Source organism: Prenolepis imparis, unplaced genomic scaffold (genome assembly GCF_030444845.1).
Source record: "Prenolepis imparis isolate NDT839.2.m4 unplaced genomic scaffold, iyPreImpa1.0 SCAF_4, whole genome shotgun sequence".
Classification (NCBI taxonomy): Eukaryota; Metazoa; Arthropoda; class Insecta; order Hymenoptera; family Formicidae; genus Prenolepis; species Prenolepis imparis.
In genome coordinates this window covers 6859714-6878138 of record NW_028141162.1, presented here as the reverse complement: position 1 = coordinate 6878138, position 18425 = coordinate 6859714, and the positions used below count along the sequence as shown (strand labels likewise).

At 35.1% G+C, this 18425-nt stretch overlaps 1 protein-coding gene across 1 annotated transcript in view; it reads right to left on the bottom strand.

Moving 5' to 3' along the window:
• The window catches only part of LOC145934978 (protein O-mannosyl-transferase TMTC1-like), a 149085-nt gene extending 144473 nt beyond the window's left edge, over nt 1–4612 (bottom strand). The window contains exons 1-2 of the mRNA XM_083035934.1: nt 4422–4612; nt 4286–4327 (exon numbers count right to left, since the gene is read on the bottom strand). Of these exons, the coding sequence (XP_082892060.1) occupies nt 4286–4327; nt 4422–4483 (104 nt within the window). The 5' untranslated portion in view covers nt 4484–4612. The remainder of the gene's footprint in view (nt 1–4285; nt 4328–4421) is intronic.
• Between the last annotated feature and the right edge of the window lie 13813 nt (nt 4613–18425).

Genomic DNA, 18425 nt, shown 5'->3' with positions numbered 1-18425 from the left:
GCGAGAGAACTAACAAGCCGGATAAATAACGGTGAAGCGAGCGATTAACCAACCGGACGGTAATCGACGAGCTGGCGGGGAGGCGAATATGAATTAATATCCGTCGATGCGTGAGAGCAATCAAATTTCTGCGAGAGCAACTCTCTCTCTCGAAATATGCAAATAACTCGAGTTTAACGCGTAGAAACGGGCCGGGGGCAACAAAAACGATCGACTTTGCGGAGGGATTATGGCCCCTTTTCACTCTCCCTCTTACTCACGCGTGTTCGACGTGAACCCAAACGACGGAAACGCGGCCGATACGACGCGTAACATAGCCCGCGGAACTTTTATCTGCCGTAGTACACGCAAAGCATTGAAAATGCTCGATGCGCCCGAGAGGATTTTAAAGGGTTTAGCCGGTCGACCGGTTCTCTCTCCCCGGCTTTGATCGAAATCAGTTTGTCGCGATTTTATTACCTGGAAATGGACGCGGTCGCGAATCCGCGATGTGCCACGCGGCGTTACAAATAAATCCCTTCCCTATGTTTGTCGCGCTAATAAAAGGCAGCCGCGGGTATCTCGTGCTGCGGGCCCCGGTTTCATGGAGCATGTGGACCTTTAAGCGACATCCACACCATCGGGCGAGATAGCGCATACAAATGAATGAGACGAAACGAATGTGAATGAGGATTACGGGGGTTTGATCCGGAGCTATTTGTAGAGAGAGAGAGGATATAGGTGAGAAATGAAAGAGGGAGGAAATTGACAGAATTGAGAGGTGGGTTTTCATTCCCCTAGATAACATAACCGAGTTTCTCGTTCTTATCAGATAATAATGCGTGATTCTGAAAAAGTTAACATTTTTCTTTGTCTTAAGCTAACATAATTTGATTTTTATATATTGTATATATTATACATTATATAATATTTATATTAAAGCATAAAGTAGCATTTTTTTACCCTAAAGATATTATTATGTTTTATATATTAATCACTTTATCATTTTAGTTAAAATAATTCTTTATAAAGGAGATGCAATCATTTTCTTTACTGTCTCTCATGTGAATTAGAGCAGCTTCCGTAAAGCCTTGCCTATACCTGACCAATCTTGTAACTCCTAGAGGATGGTAGAACGCAATCCTGGTTGCGACATTTTCTACGATGGCTAAGCGGGGGCGTGTAATGTGTCTATATCCATTTTGCTACGATCGGATGCACAATACCAGAATGCGATCTTGTTGTGCCATTCCATAATAAGACAAACATATCGTAATTTCATAGTTTTCATCAACGTTTATATGCTTTTGTGTATGTACTTTGTTACTAAAGCGCGATATATAAAATTAAAATACACTCTATCATCTATTAATAATCAAACATTATATCATCTTCCTAGATCATTTATATCACGACAGTATAATTCGCCCGATGTCGCAGATAAAAGCCAAATATTACGTGCTCTTATGCAAAGCATGTTGAATAGCCAATACATATAATATACATATATATGTATTACACGCTATCTTTTATTTTTATCTTTTGATAGAATTGAACTTATTAGAATAATATAATTTTTGTGTATTTTTAAATACATAATATAAAAAAATGTTTTCGTGTCATTTAATTTGTATATCTTTAGATATGTATTTTTTATCTTAAAAAATCTTGTTTATTCGATAATTCGAATGTATTAATTATATATCTCGATTTTATATGATCAACCGGCAAGACAATTCTGTTCTGTTCTGTTACACTAAAATAAAATTTGTGCTACGATGTCTTTTGTCAGATAGACAAGATTTTTGAAACAATAGATTATGATATTTTGATAATTTTTGCAGTTGCTTGTAACGGAAATTTGTACAATTTGTAGAACATTCATGTTGAAGGATTATTTGTATAAAGAACGGCACACGCGAAACAAGTAATTTCGCGAGCGCTAAAACTAGAAAAATGTCGCGTTTAGCGATGCGAGTATACGATTTACGGTGAGATCTGTCACAGGTCGCGCATCGACGGCGCTTATCGTGTTTGCGTTTCAATTGACTGCGTGTGCAACGTGTGCATACGAAGGTTTCGTACATGAGGAAAAGGGAGTTAACACACACCCACATATACACACAGAGTAAGAAGGGGAGAGAGGGAAAAAAGAGATAGAAAGAGAGAAAGCTCGTAAAAACGATAAAAGCGCTACAATCACGGCGAAGTACGTCTGTAACTGACGTGAAGGTCCGGTCCTGCTGTAAAAATATATTTTATCCACGCCAGTGCAATGCAACCTCGCGATACATTACGTTACGTTTACTCGAACGTTCTGACACGACCCTTTTATTTATGTTTGTCCAATCAAAAACGAAAAGGAGAGACGTAAGAGTATTTTTCATCACGACTCTTTTAACGTTGAAAATGTTTCGATATTTAAAGGAGATAAAGATAAGTTTGAAATTGTTCATAACTTTCTATCTAATGTCTCAGGGATTTGAAAATCGAAGATGAAAAGGCTCAATTAATCTTATTTCATAAAATTTAAAATATTAGTATGTATAATCGTCTCTATATGTAATTTAGAGACGCGCAGATTATTTCGAATATAGAGGAAACTTTGCATATAATTTTCCTCTCTATTATTTATACGAGAAATAAAATAGATTGTGGGCAATAATCACGTAAAACATGCAAAACGTTCAATGAAGCCACTTTCATTTATATATTTAAATTAATGATGCGCATATGTATATGTGCATAGGAGAGTCTAAAATTATTATACACAATACATATCCATATGTATATACATACATACATACACATATTGTACGATATATTAGCACACACAGATATGTTATCTCAATTATTAATGATACTGAATTATTCACCTTCACCGTATTAATTGGATAATTCTGCAGTAGAGTCACTATTAATATTAAGATAGAATTAATTATTACCAAAAAACTTACACCTCATAATGGTCATATGAGAAATTGAATGTTTCACTTGTTCGTATATAAGATATAAAATTATCAAAATGCTCCGAAACGACGTTACACAAATAATATATTTATAATGTTGTTTGGTATAAGAGAGGCAAGCGAATGTAATAAGTAATGTGAAATAAAATGTTCGCGAAATCAGAACATGTCAGAAAGCGAAAAAACGCATACATCAGTTACCTATGTAACTTTGATTGAAAAGGAAAAAAGGGGATGACGAGAGGGAAAAAATGTGCAATAACTTTTCACAATTAAATTTACACTACTTCTTTATATAGATAATATTTGATATACGTTTCCAACTTTGTTGCGAAAGAGTGAGCTCGTAACCATCTCGGGGGGGGGGGGGTGGTTCCTTATTTTATATATTGATTCGAAATTCACGTCTTATGTCTGTTCGTACAACTCGCACAAGAATTCTCTAAATTCGCGCTCTAAATACAGCTTACACCAATATATAAACACGTAAAATAAATATATAAAATATGTTTAAATAGTCATCGCGACGCGATACGTATCGATCGCACTGCGTCACGATGCTCTGAAAAGGGAATGGGAATGCTATTTTCTTCCTAGGTAACCAAATAGCGAGAAAAGGGGATTAAAACTCTTTCAAAACGCGAGATCTGTTTAATGTCCTTTTCTAAAAAAGATATGTAAAGTCGATACTTGCATATATCGAAGTTTATTGTTGTCGCTTCTCCGCGATGCTCATTGGCTGTCAAGATTCGCGTTGTGCGTTATATTCGTAGCATCGAGAGGCTCTCATCGCGAGGGTTAGCAGTTTAACAGTTTGTTCAAAATAAAATAAAATAAAATAATAATATTAGTTTTAAATAATATGTTATAATACTTTAAACTCGATTAATATTTTTGACAGTTATCAGCTGATTTTTGTCAAAAAATATTAATTGCGGATAAAATATTATAACATATTATTTCAAACATATTATTTTATTTTATTTTATTTTGAACAAACTGTTAAACTACTAACCCTCGCGATGACAGCCTCTCGATGCTACAAATATAACGCACAATGCGAATCGAAACAGTCAATCAGCATCGCGGAAAAGATGCAACAATACTCGCGAGAATCGACTTAACATGCCTTTTTTAGAAAGGGATGTTATAATATTTTAAATTCGATTAATATTTTTGACAATTATCAGCTGATTTTTGTCAAAAAATATTAATCGCAGATAAGATATTATAACATATTATTTAAAACATATATGTTACTATTTTAATATGTTCAACATATTATATATACCCACATTACTGCTATAGAAATATAAAATAAACAATTTCTCACTCACCGATACGTGCAATAGCGGAGTTGTAGTACACAGCACATTGATCTGAAAACAAAATATTCAAATTATGTTATACATATGTATGTGTCGAATATCTCATAAACAATGCAATTTAGAAAAAATGTTTTATTTTGCATACCTCACAGTTGCCCCGATGTCGCCCGATGCCTCCCTGGGCCTCCTCCTCCTCTCTTGGTCCATGGTAGCACTCACGACATTCACGAAAACACGAATAATTACGATTGCCCGAAACTTTACACGGCACTCCCGACGCGCGACACTTTACACGGCACTCCCGACACGACGCGTGAATCGCACTGTGTATCGCCATGCTATCTGTAACAAATAAAATACATACATATTAGAATAATCTTATTATTTCGCATTATAACATACACAATATAAATATGTAAACTAGAATTAACGATAAATATATCCACGGATCGCAACACATTCGCGCGCACGACAACAGATTTAGTTGGGTTATGTTGGTAAGAGATTTTGCATCGAATTTTTCGCGAAATATGCGTTTCGAACAATTGCGACTACATATTAGCGTTGAAATTATGATATGCGATTGATAAATATTACAATGCAAAGGTTCGAAATCGTTTCTAACGATTATCCTTACTAATTAATCACAGCGGGACGCAGCTCCAACTGCCTGATACTCGCGGCGTTTCGGTAATGGCCGCTATTCTACAAACATCGGCAACTTCACTCTAATAGCGAGCGCGCGATACTATATACATGACACACACACTTAATAATAATTAATTAAAACTCGAAAGAGATTCGTTCGAAAAGATATAGCTTTAGAAAGAAAAAATATTAATCGAGAATAAGGTATTATAACATATTATTTACAACATATTACTATTTTAATTTTTTAACATATTATTATTTTAAAATTTAATTAGCAAATTAATGCTTTAATCAGCTAATTTCTAAGAAAAAATATTAATCAAGTTTAAACAAATTTTATATAATTTTTTTTAAATATAATTTTTTAACATAAAACCGAAGAATGGCGCGCGCTTGTATTGTTCTAGTATTATAAAAATGAGGAACAATAGAGAATAATAAGACGTGCAGTTTCGTTCTATCAAGGCTTATAGCTAATTCCACTTTATTTTCAACCTTAACGTTGCACACATTTATCAAATATTCGACTCGTTATCAAATATTCGACACTGTTTTATACAACGAATTTATCCGCGCATTCTCTATGTGAATGTGTAACGTAACGATCTGTAACAATATTGATATGTAATACGTTCTCACTGGCGGATCCTGGGGGGGGGGGGATTAATCCCCCCCCTTGCAAATTAAAAGAAACAATTTTGCTAAATTTGTTTAAAAAATATAAATAAAGAAAAACAAACATTAAAGAGCTATCGACGTCAGGATCCGCTAGTGTATATATATAAGATACACTGTAAATTATACTCATTACGCATTCAAGGAGTTAAGTATAGATTAAGTCAGACATAGGACGAAATAATGAGATAATTTCATTGCACGAAAATAATTAGGTGAAATTCTTTATATCTCTATATAATATATATATAATATATATTATATCTATATAATATATATATATATTATATAGATACAAAGAATTTCGCCTAATTATTTTCGTACAACAAAATTATCTCATTATTTCTATGTCTGACCTAATCTAAACTTAACTCCTTGAATGCGTAATGAGTATAATTTACAGTGTATCTTATACATACATATTGTATATATTATATATATATAAAGAATTTCGCCTAATTATTTTTGTGCATGAAATTATCTCATTATTTCATCCTATGTCTGACTTAATCTAAACTTAACTCCTTGAATGCGTAATGAGTATAATTTACAGTGTATCTTATACTTTTATATATATATTTTTTATATATATATTTTATATATATTATATATATATATGTATATATATATAAAAGTATAAGATACACTGTAAATTATACTTATTACGCATTCAAGGAATTAAGTTTAGATTAAGTCAGACATAGGACGAAATGATGAGATAATTTCGTTGCACGAAAATAATTAGGCGAAATTCTTTATATCTATATAATATATACAATAATATGTATGTATAAGATACACTGAAAATTATACTCATTACGCATTCAAGGAGTTAAGTATAGATTAAGTCAGACATAGGACGAAATGATGAGATAATTTCGTTGCATGAAAATAATTAGGCGAGAAATTCTTTATATCTATATAATATATATACACTGGCGGATCCTGGGGGGAGGGGGGTTAAACCCCCCCCCTTGCAAATTAAAAGAAACAGTTTTGCTGAATTTGTTTAGAAAATATAAATAAAGAAAAACAAACATTAAAGAACTATCGACGTCGTTGATCCTGGAATAAAAGCTAATCATGAAACCAAAAATATTAAATAAAATAATTTTGCAAAATCCCCCCCCCCATTATCGACGTCAGGATCCGCTAGTATACGTTCTCATATCCGTTAACACATATTAAAGAATGTAATATGTAATATATAACATTTATACTCTATTATCCTATCCTACTTATTAATGGAAAATCTATTTGCCTAAAAATAAATTTATCTATATTTTCTTTATTATGTCAGAGTAAGATTAGAAGTACGTAGATAGATATTACATAGAATTTCAAGCGCTCGAAATATGTATAATATTGACTGCAAACGGCTTCGTATAATTTAGATGTCCGAAACATAAATATAAGAAAGTATTAATTTCTTCTTTATTGAAAATTCAATAATGTTTAATTATATATATAATTATATATATAATTATTATACATGCTATATATCGCACTTGATTTTGATTAATTACGAAGAGAGTATGCTATAATAATTATCATAATTAAACCAATCATGTTTACGTCCGTTTGCAATTTCAATTTAACATGTAGTGCACTCAAAAGTCAATTTAGCTGTTTAATGAAAATGAGTAATAAATTGCTTTACAACACACTCATGATATTTTTTACTCATGCAAAGCTGTGCAAAAGAGCACTCTTTTAAATCTGAATTAAGACGACGTAAGTAGTGTATGTATATACATGGACTACATTAGTGGTGATACGTATATAGCCGCAATTTTCAACCAAGCAATTCATCGATTTCACATCCTTTTGATGTGCCCACATAAATTACTGCACCACTTTGCCGGCTTTTGAGCGATTGGGGGAAGAGAGAGAGAGAGCTTTTTAATATATCAGAAACCTAATGCGTCTCGTGAAAAATATAATGGCGAGAGATAATTATGACATTAGCGCAAATTCGTTACTTTCATTTAATCTGTCATGCGTAGTTACAGCAAAGTGACGCCTGTTTGCTCTCCGGAACACTTAATCCACTAATATCATAATCCTTAAAGCTATTAAAGCTGACATACATGTATATCATGCTCACGTATCAATGTAGACATTTAGACACATTCCTATCACGTCAATTTTATTATAATATCGAAATGTCGCAAGGGAGGGGAATGAAAAGCTTTTTGGCACGAACCGCAAACAGGGGCCAAAAATACGAGCTCTAATCACAGATTTTGCACGAATCGCTTAAAGATGATTTGCATGAATCTCTGAAATTCGTTTCCGCGCGCACGCGCGGCATCTCGGCGTCCGGGTCTATGGCTGTAAATTACGGAAAGGATATACGCGTCGGTTTTTCTCGATTTTTCTGTCTTACCTACATTAATCTTCCCTTCCGCTGCGGCAGCGGTAAGAGAAAATAAGATTGATGAGCAACTCGCCTTAATTAATGCGAAGCACCCGTTAGGACGCTACATCAAGGATCTGGGCAGGAACTCAATCGTGCAACTTGATTCAGATTTAAAAGGGATTCGAACAACGCGACATTGTCATTATTAAGTCGGTCTCCACAACATCGCGATTTCAAACGACGAATTTGCGAGTTCGATCGTCCATTTCAAGTCGACAAATGGACCGTCATATTTCAAAGTTTTTCTAGCTTACGATTCTTAGAGACATTAACACGTTCCGGAAAATATATCCCTCCACTCTTTATCATCCTGTTTAGATTAATCGTTCTACGTTATAGCGCTCCATTTTGCGTCATCTGCCACCTCTTTACCGTTATCAAAACGTGATCTAACAGATAATTCACAAAGCACTCTACTCATTGTCAGACGACTTTATTAAAAAAGAGACTGTTTATTACGTAATTTATATATTTGCCTATCGATTTTTATATATACGCATATATAAATATGTATAAACATTTTTATTTGAAAAAAATTACAATTTTTTGTGGACTTGAATTTTGTTAGCCACAATTTTTCCGACAATTTAATTTGAAAAATATACGCATATTGTTATAGGCAAAAAATAAACAATTTATCTTATTTAAAAAATATAAAGATTATCGTAAATGATGATACTAAAAATACAAGATAGATAACGGCTGTCCAGTGAGCTATTTATTCGGTTTGTGCCGAGAAAAGTAACTCGGATTAACCGAGACCACATTTCAGCAAGAAACTACTAAGCTCTTCCGCCTTCTTCGACCCTAGCGAACTCATTTATGTACGGTATCCCTTAATAGTTTTATAAGCCAGTATATAATTCTTATTAGAGGCTTGCCTAACGTTCGACGGTAGATGCGTGGGAAAGAAGAAGCCGCGTGTTTTCGTAAATTTTAATTATTTCGCGAGGGAAGCAAAGTAGCGCGGAGTCTGTTGAAGCAACCTCTTCGCTTTAAAATTCGCAGTAAAGTACCTACTAGGATTACAAAAATTACGTTGCGTATATATCTGCTTATGCCGACATTAATTACGTTTATTACGACTTTGCTTATTCATGAGATCCGAGAGTATAAAAATGACGCGCCACGGGATGGAGCGGCGATGGAGCGTATATTTATCGAAGATTAATTAGGTATGTTAATGAAGATACGTGCACGTGCACACGCGCGATTCGTCCGTATACGGGCAACATTTTGCAGTTTTATACGGTTGCAGCTGTGGGATTCCGCTAATGCCATTGCGACCTGCAATAGTCGCCTGCCGTAGCACGAAAAATTTTAATGAACAAAAACTCAACGGATGGCAAACACACAACGTAGGCAAAACACATGACTGCATAAAAATCCAGCCGTCATGAAATTGCAATCAACTGAAAGTTCTCTATTTTTGTACAATCAGGCGCAATGAACATTACGGACGAATGTAAAATCGTTTGCGTAATAAAATTATCATCACTGACCCGCTCACAATGCGATTCCATTGCAAATTGCGTATGTAATTTGAAGAAATTAATGGTGGGATAATTATATTTCGAAAGTAAAACAGTAATGGAATGTAAAAAAAGAACCGAAAATTAATAAATTTCTCGATTCGACTTTTTAGTTTTGTAACGATTCCTTAAATTCCGATTTGTCAATTAGAAATCAGTTATTTCGATATATCATTATACTTCAAATTTAGCAATTTATCTATTTCAGAATTGAATACTATTTAGCATAGTTCTAGTTTACGTCCATTAACTTTGCAAAAGCTTTCGGACTGCATTAGTGGATTTTGCTATGTATATCTTAATATAAAGAAAAAAAGCGACACAAGACAAGGAAAAAGGTGTCGACATGTGTCTGCCATTTGAAATAAGTTTTCTTATCGTTAAGGTTTTTCTCATCTCTTACGCCTATACAAATTGGATTACACGTTCAGAAAATAATGAATTAGAGATCTAGAATCCGAAATTGCGAGAAAACAATTATCGAGAACAGATATACAAATTAACATTAATAACAATGTGAGAGTATCCAACGCGACGACCTTTTTTCTGTTTAATCTTTAGTTCATAATTATTATAATATTAAATTTTCTCGCGGTATCAGAAATAATATTCTACCTAAGACTCAAAGAAAGGTTCTGGTCACCCGTCGTGCAGCCGGTGCACTGTAAGAAGAGATAGTAACTTACTTGTGGATAATGTCTCGGGAACTCGACACAATTTTTTGCTCGGACAATGGATTCCAACCGCTACACAACTACATATAACCGTAAAAACATGAAGCATCAAGTATGTACCATCATGTGTACATTCTCTCGCAAATTCTATTCGCGTCAGGTTTACGCAGAACTTGCGCTCTCTTTGAAGTTAAACAACGCACCACTCCGTTCCTCGGATGTATAATTTCACACAATTTCGTAAAATTGCTATGAACATAGTAACATCGAATTAAATTTGATGCATGTTACGAAGTAAATATACTCGTTAGCATACTCGTTATTCCGTAAGTATTCTGTAAGTATTTTCGATAAAAAGTGCAATAAGATTCTTTGAAAGAGAATCTCTGAATTTCATACAATTCGAAAGGTATGTCGAGATATTTAGCCCATTTCTCGTACATATGTATGTAAAATATGTATAAACCCCTTCCCTCACACACACATATGTATGTCCGTCATATTCTTTTATGTCGTCGATTTAACAGCGTTTTCCTCTCTGCGACCCTTCTGTCGCGATTCTATCGTTATTTTTTTTAGAGCTCATCCCATTCGTTTGCAGCGCAAACATACTTACGTACTGTTGTCATTCTCGTTCAGTTGAGGACATAGGACAAGAGGCATTTCAATTTTGCGCGGTATGTATTATTATGCCGATAACATTCACGGGATAATTTCATATAAGCTTCTGCTTAAAACGCTTCGGCCTAGCATAAACTTTCAAAACATTTCAATCAAGTTATGTGAATAATTGCGACACTGATTGGAACGATTACACATATTTCAGAATAATATAAATACCGAACGACACTCTCTCTCTGAAAAAGAATATTTGGTTAGCAGTTTACACCGATGGAAGAACGGCAAAATTGACTAAATAAATTTGATGGAAATACGCATCAGTGAATGGTATGCAATTTCGCAGCGACGTATAATTTCGTTTGTTACATTCTAGAATGCTATTTTGAATGAGAATCTGCAGCTGTCAAAAAAATTTTTTTTTTAATTGGAGTGGTCTAAATAATATAAAATTTGTAACATAATAATATCTCTATAATTGTTTAACCATAATCTCTGCACCATAGCAAATTGAATATATATATGCGTAAAATGATTTATAAAAATTATTCCGTGTTATTCTGTTAATAAATTTTATTCCAGTGAAATATATGTAATATTACGCCGACAAAACATATGTCGCTATTTTTATATGTATCTGAATATCTCCGAATATTATAACACGTTCTCTTGCAACAGTATAACATAAATAAAATGGATATAACGATATCAGACAAAGGATAATTCAACAGATTTAATATTAACACAGAGAACAAACAGCAAGATTTGTTGAACCTTACGATTCGGAGATATGTATGTGTATATATATAACCGCCTTTCTCTCGTCCTACATTTCAGGAATCCTGGTCACGTACTGTAGCTTTACCGAGCCAAAAAGTGTATACACTTTTTTTGCGGTAACTTATTACATCGACCGAGTCTTGAAAGTCCTCTCTAATCATCGTATCAAAACATAGGATTTTTTGTGTTAGTCTAGAGCCAATAATTCTGCTAGTAATTTTGCGAAAGGTCAAATGTAAAACTTCTCTGTTCTCACGTTCAATTTAAATATCCCGGAAGAGATAGCTGCTTTAATTTAATTTAATGGTTATAAAACTATTTGATAAAAGTTTTAGTAGTCACAAAAAATAATTTTTATCCACAGAGTTTTTTAATTACAAAAAAATATTTGTTTACTCTTAATTTGATCTGAATTGAACTTTTATTATGGCAGAAAATCATATCGATAAAAATGTGTTCTAAGGAAAGATACGTGAGTCTCTCGGTCAATTTCTGATCTGGTCAAAGATAGAAGGGAGGTAAGCCTTAAGTCAATAGGCCTAATTCCAAACTGAATGAGTAATTAATCTCTCTCGATCCTCCCTATCTGCATAAGCCGAGATTACCGAGAATCTAATGCACGAGACATCGATGAAGCTTAACCAGCCTAAGCCAGTAGATGCAACAAGACTGCACCTACTTATTCGCTTCTATATAAGCATCTGTGCCTTTGTAATATATCGTACGATTAAATGTTGTTTATCATACTTGTTAGTCATGATTCTAAATGTACATATTCATAATCGCGCCTCAGCAAAGTTCCATAAAACACGCCGCAAATTCTATCCGATAAGTTCGTTACGCAAAACATACATAATTCTGCATAAGTTTCCGTATATCTAAAACATTTTCTATATAATCTGTAATACGCACAACGCATGTATATATATACATATATACATATAAAAAAGGAGAAGATATATATATGTACATATATTACTTATAATATATTATTCATATATGTGCGCGCAAATCATTCAGAATATAATTGATACAACTATCATGTAAAAAACACAATTTAAATTCTCTAGGCCAGTAAGAATCATCAAGCGCGAACGGTAGTGTGTAAGTTTCAAGAAAAATAATTTTTCTTAAAATTATAACTAGTTGTGCACAAGATAATCTAAAACAATTTTGAAATTTTCTTTGGTGTGATACCAAGTGATATTAAATAGTCACTCTCTTCGAAACATTTAGAATATTCTTTATATATTTATTTATGTGAAAATTATTTATTATAATCGAGACTTGTAAATAAATTTAAAAAACAAGAAACATATATTTAAAAAACAAGAAATATGTTTACACATTAATTCGGGTATCTACCAACTGCGCAAAACGTTTGCGAACGTTTGTGAACGTTCACGAACGTTTGTAAAACTTGATAATTTTTAATCAAAAAATTATCAAGTATTATTATTATTATTATCATTATTATTAATTATCATTATTATTTTTTTTATTTTTTTCATTAAAAATTATCAAGTTTTACAAACGTTCGCAAACGTTTTGCGCAGTTGGTGGATACCCGGCTTTATAACAATAATGTATTGCAAACAAAATTATGTCCAATTAAGTCAACGATATCATTTGTTTCTCTACTTTTTTTTAGATATTAAAAATTTTTATTTATTTTGGCATATATATTTTTCAGACATTATTTATCGTGTGATTAGCATGAAATAAAATTAACTTTGATCTTTTCTTATCATTACGTACGACTCGAGATATTAGTCACTTGGTATCGAACACGTTATTGTTTCAACAATATTATCTTTCATCGTGTTATACGATCCATAGAGAGAGCGCCAAAGGGTTAAATGTGTTATCGCCTCGATTTCCCGCGGTCGGAAAATCAGGCGACGAATACGTTCGCCATAATAAAAGGCGGTACGTACAATGTCATCGGCGCGACGGTAGCGTCAAAGCATTGCACTTTGGCACGTATTCACAACAAATAGTCTGGCAATCGTAGTACAAACGGTATCAGTATCGTTTAAACCGCGGGGCAACGTTTCGCCCTTTCAACTCTTTTGTATCTCGCCGTTCGCGTGTCAGTGGAAGAGCTCAACGGCGAGAGCGACGTACGTTTCGCGGCGCTTATTGTTTCCCGTTTATAAATGCCAGGGATGACACGGCATCGGGTACGTTTCGTTTGCGCGGCCCGCCATCGCGATTCGTCACATTTCAAACTCTCATTTGTTTCTCTCGCGTGTTTCCGCAAAACTACCGTGCGAAACGAACGGCAGATATGCACATACAGACATTGATGCACTCGCTAATGTACGATTCATTCGTATCTCACTCTTAAATTGTCGTCAAGAAAATAACAATTGTGTTCAATTGGGGAAAATAAATTAGGACAAAGTTGTAAATTTGTTTGACAACTGACAAGAAATGTAATGATTTACACTGCAAAGCAAAGCAAACAAAATTTACCTCTCGGAGACTAGTCCAAAAAATGTTACAATATTTTCGATCATTATACATCGCATTTTTAGAAGTAAATTAGTCACGCGAGGAATATATGTATTGTTACTTTTTTAACAGCAATGAATCAGACTGCTGACGTAAAATACGAGAGCAGATCGCGTCTAATTTAGCGGAGTGCGATGCGCCTACGAATTCAAATGTGTCACCTAGCAGTTGAACCCGTTATTGTCGCCGCTCGCGCCTATATCACGATGGTCTGTAAATTTAGGGAATCCTAACTCACCGCGACCTAGCTGGCTCGCGCGCCAGCTGCGTACTCTTAAATCCACGAAAAACCATACGCGATCGGGCTCGCGGGGAAAGCCGGCAGTATTAATTTCCCTGGTCGAAAGAGAGAGAGAGAGAGAGAGAGAGAGAAAGAGAGAAAGATCGTGCGGTTGCACGGTGAACCTGCCTCGCCATGCGTGAAATTGCAACTGCCACGCCATATCGGGCGTGCGTATTCGACCGAAATTTTAATTTCGCATTTCCACCTGACGTGACATCGCCGATCCGCGCAAAAAGCGGATTGTCACTTGGCGATTAAGCGAATGTACGCGGTACCATCGAAAGCCGATTCCCTGATCGTGGATTTAAGAATTAATGCCCGCGCCGCGAATTCACGACGATTCGGTTCTCCTCCACGAAACGAGGAAACGACGGGATGAGGTGACGAGACGACGCATCATTACGCCATGTCGTGGTGTATCGAGTTCCGCTGCGATATAAAGGTCTGCGGTTTTGCGTTACACCGCGGACGATTCTCCATTTTGCATCAAGTTGCGTCTTTGGTTTGCGATTATTCGATATACACGGCACGTGAATCTAAAGCAATCTTGATGTGACCGTATTCCCGTGACGAATGCAATAGGATACATATGTATGTTCATGATTACGTGACGTTTCTCCCTTGCTTTCCGATCTAATCCATTTCTTAATCCAAAAATCTTGTGCGAAAATTCACATCCGGGATTTGCATGAATCCTAGACTCTAGGTCAGATTACGCTAAACGACCTCGACACAGCTCGAACGTAGTCTAAATTATGCAAAGTATCCATCGATAACCATCGAGATTAGATCTCACTTGAATTATCGAGAGTAGCATTAGCCCCCACACTAAATTTAAGATAGGACAAGTTGTTCAAATGGGAAGCAGAGATATATCAAATAAGAAATTTATTAATCTTTTATTAAATTAAAATCAATATATAAAGATATATAAATTAAAATTTATTAATAATTTCGTATTTTGATTTCAAATATAATAATAGGATATCCTTCATTTACAGAGAACGCGACTTATTTTTGATAAATCTTCATAAATTAATCATCGTTGTCACTATCATTACTTTTATAAATAAAAAATGTCAAAATGTTTAATTTGTTGGCAGATTTTACTCAAGATTTAAAAATGCGGAGAACCGAGAACGTCGGCAATAAAAGATTTAATACCTCAGTAAATATTCAGATCAAGTCATGGCAAAGGCATTAAGTAAGAGAGGACGCCGCTATTACTTGCCCAGAAAAAGGGAGACGCGGCTGTGATATCGCGTGGTTTATTTTCATCGCGTATCACAAAACCGCGAATCCTTTGTGAATCGCAGATACGAATGGGCGGAAAGGTGCGGCAGGAAATGAGAGGAGGAGGGTGTAAAGGCGGGCGGACGAACGAACGAGCGGAACCGCTGAATATTCACGTGCGCAGATGAATCGAACGGATTCCCCTGAATATTCAACCGTCTATGGCGATGATAAAAATTATTCCGCGCCAGGGAAGAATCGTATTTCAGAGCTACCGAGGTACTTTCTCGGTGTCGCAGTGATTTCTCGATCAACCGACCAACCTTAGAACCTCGAGATACTTTATTAAAATTGCAGAAAGATAATTATCAGTTCTCTCTCAAGTTAATACATTTGCTACTGTTGAACGTTAAAGATAAAAAAGAAGCAATCATTTATCTCTTCTCAAGCGAATTATATTTTTATCGATTATAAATAATTATTCTCTAGAATAAAAATATATATAAATAAAGGATAAAAATATATATATATTGTATAAATAACGCGTGATAACAAAAGCGTTAAAAAATGTATAAAAACCGTCCAATCGATAAACCGAATATAGTTTCCGGTACACTATACAAAGTGTCCCAGAGTGACAGAAGAATAATTTCCAATTCTCTCGCGGGAAGAGAGCAGAATGACAGAGCATGTTTGCGATTTTACGTCAGAAAGGAGAAGAGATCGTGATATGTTTCTCTAGCCGTGGCGTGTATCGGCAGAGAATTCATATCGTCGGAAAAAGAAAAATATTCCCATCGCTTCCGCGATCGCGGTTCAAACTACCGGTTAGACGATCGACGTCCACCCGGAAAATTTTGTAGCGAGATTCGGCATGAAATTTCGAAAGCGGAATCTTTCAACCGGCGCCTCTACCTCTTCTCCAGGCTGATGCTTCGGAATATTACCAGGAAACTACGGAATGTTATTTATGTAAAAGGCACGGCAGGTAGCAAAGAATTTCTTAACTTTGTCGGAAAATTCCTTCTCTCCGGCCTTTAGTGAGAAAATAAGAGTAGCGAGTAGGCGAGGGAGATGTTATTGTGCAATCTGAAACAGTGCTGATACAAGCGCAAGCTAAATACATATTTCTCCTGAACATACACAAGGTATCCGCATCTATGCAGCTTCTTCTTCAGCGTTTAAATCTCATATTCATAAAACTACGCAACAATGGTATAACTTGGATATTCGATTCTCTCTGTAGAAAATAAATAGGCGAATATGAAAAATGTGTGAAACTCGCGAATGAATAACGTGCCAAGCTACTCGAAATGCAGTACGCCTACAAACATACATTCACAGATCAGGTATCGATAGAAGCAGGCTCAATTAAAATCGAATAGGAGTAATACTCGCTCTGAAAAATTTGGCCATCGACGAAAAAATCTCAGTATTGTTGCTCTTTCTATCGTGAATATAGAGTTTAATTTAAGATAGCCCCTTGAGGGCTACAAGGCTCAGAGAAGAAAGCTTTTGCAAACACAATAGTTCGAAAGGAGTCGATCGAAACCATCCACTCGTTAGACGAATGCCTCGGGGCTAAGTGGCTTACACCGGAGCTAACAGTTTTCATCCGCTTGTCTACAATGCGTCTCCCAACGTATGCCAGAAAAGTGGCAGAGTATCACAGAGTAAAAGGTTTTGTGCAGATTTTACGACAAAATCGCTCTCTCTCTCTCTCTCTCTCTCTCTCTCTCTCTCTCTCTCTCTCTCTCTCTCTCTCTCTCTCTCTTTTCTCTCTGTTGTAACATACATAATACATACTATATAATATAATAAATAAATATTTTTCATCTGGCGTAAATATTGCTAAGCGCAACGGGGTGGGTTAATATTACTTCTTTATGAAAAGGGTATATAAAATGCTGCCATAACACGTCTGGCCGGTAGGAAGGGTTCTCGTTTGAACTCGTAAACGCCGGCGGGTCAACTGATATTTCAGGATCGCGCGCAAACAACCCAACGGCACGGAGATGGCGGGATTATGGGCTCTCCAAGCCATAGGGAAAAGCCATACTTGCGGGCCGACGTAATCAACTGAATGAGCAAGTGACTCTGGAGTACGACCTCATACAAGTAGCATCACTCTCTCTTTCTCTCTCTCTTCCTCCTTCTCTATCTCTATCTATATATCTTGATACGGTCATCTGAATAAACCATGAGTGTTGCCTTAATGACGAAATCGAAAGTACAAATTGTCAGCATTCCATTTCGATGCTCGAATCACTGACAGAGGTGAATATATAATATATAGGGCAAACATAAATTACATTCCTCGTCGTATCGTACCTTGAGAATCTTATAACGCAGTTTATAAGGTATTATATTATATAACGCTTAAACTTGAATCATAGTCATATTAGCACCGTTTTATTACTATCTCTCCTGGAATCGAATTCACTTAAATTTTTATATCTATCCTCTCTCCTATATAATACATATATATATATATATATATATATATATATATATAATATAAAATATAGTATATAAAATATAAAAAAGCATCAAATGGCTCTTAATCGAATTGGCTGAATCCAGATACAAGAATGCAATCATGCCTTAATAATTTCGTGCGCAACTCTAAGTCGAAAAAACATCGTATGCACTTTGACTATACCGACATCATATGCCGATAACGTTTGCAAAATTGGTATCTAACTCACGCGGTTGAACGTTTGACATTGACGTGATGTTTAAGCAACGTTGATATTTTACCGAT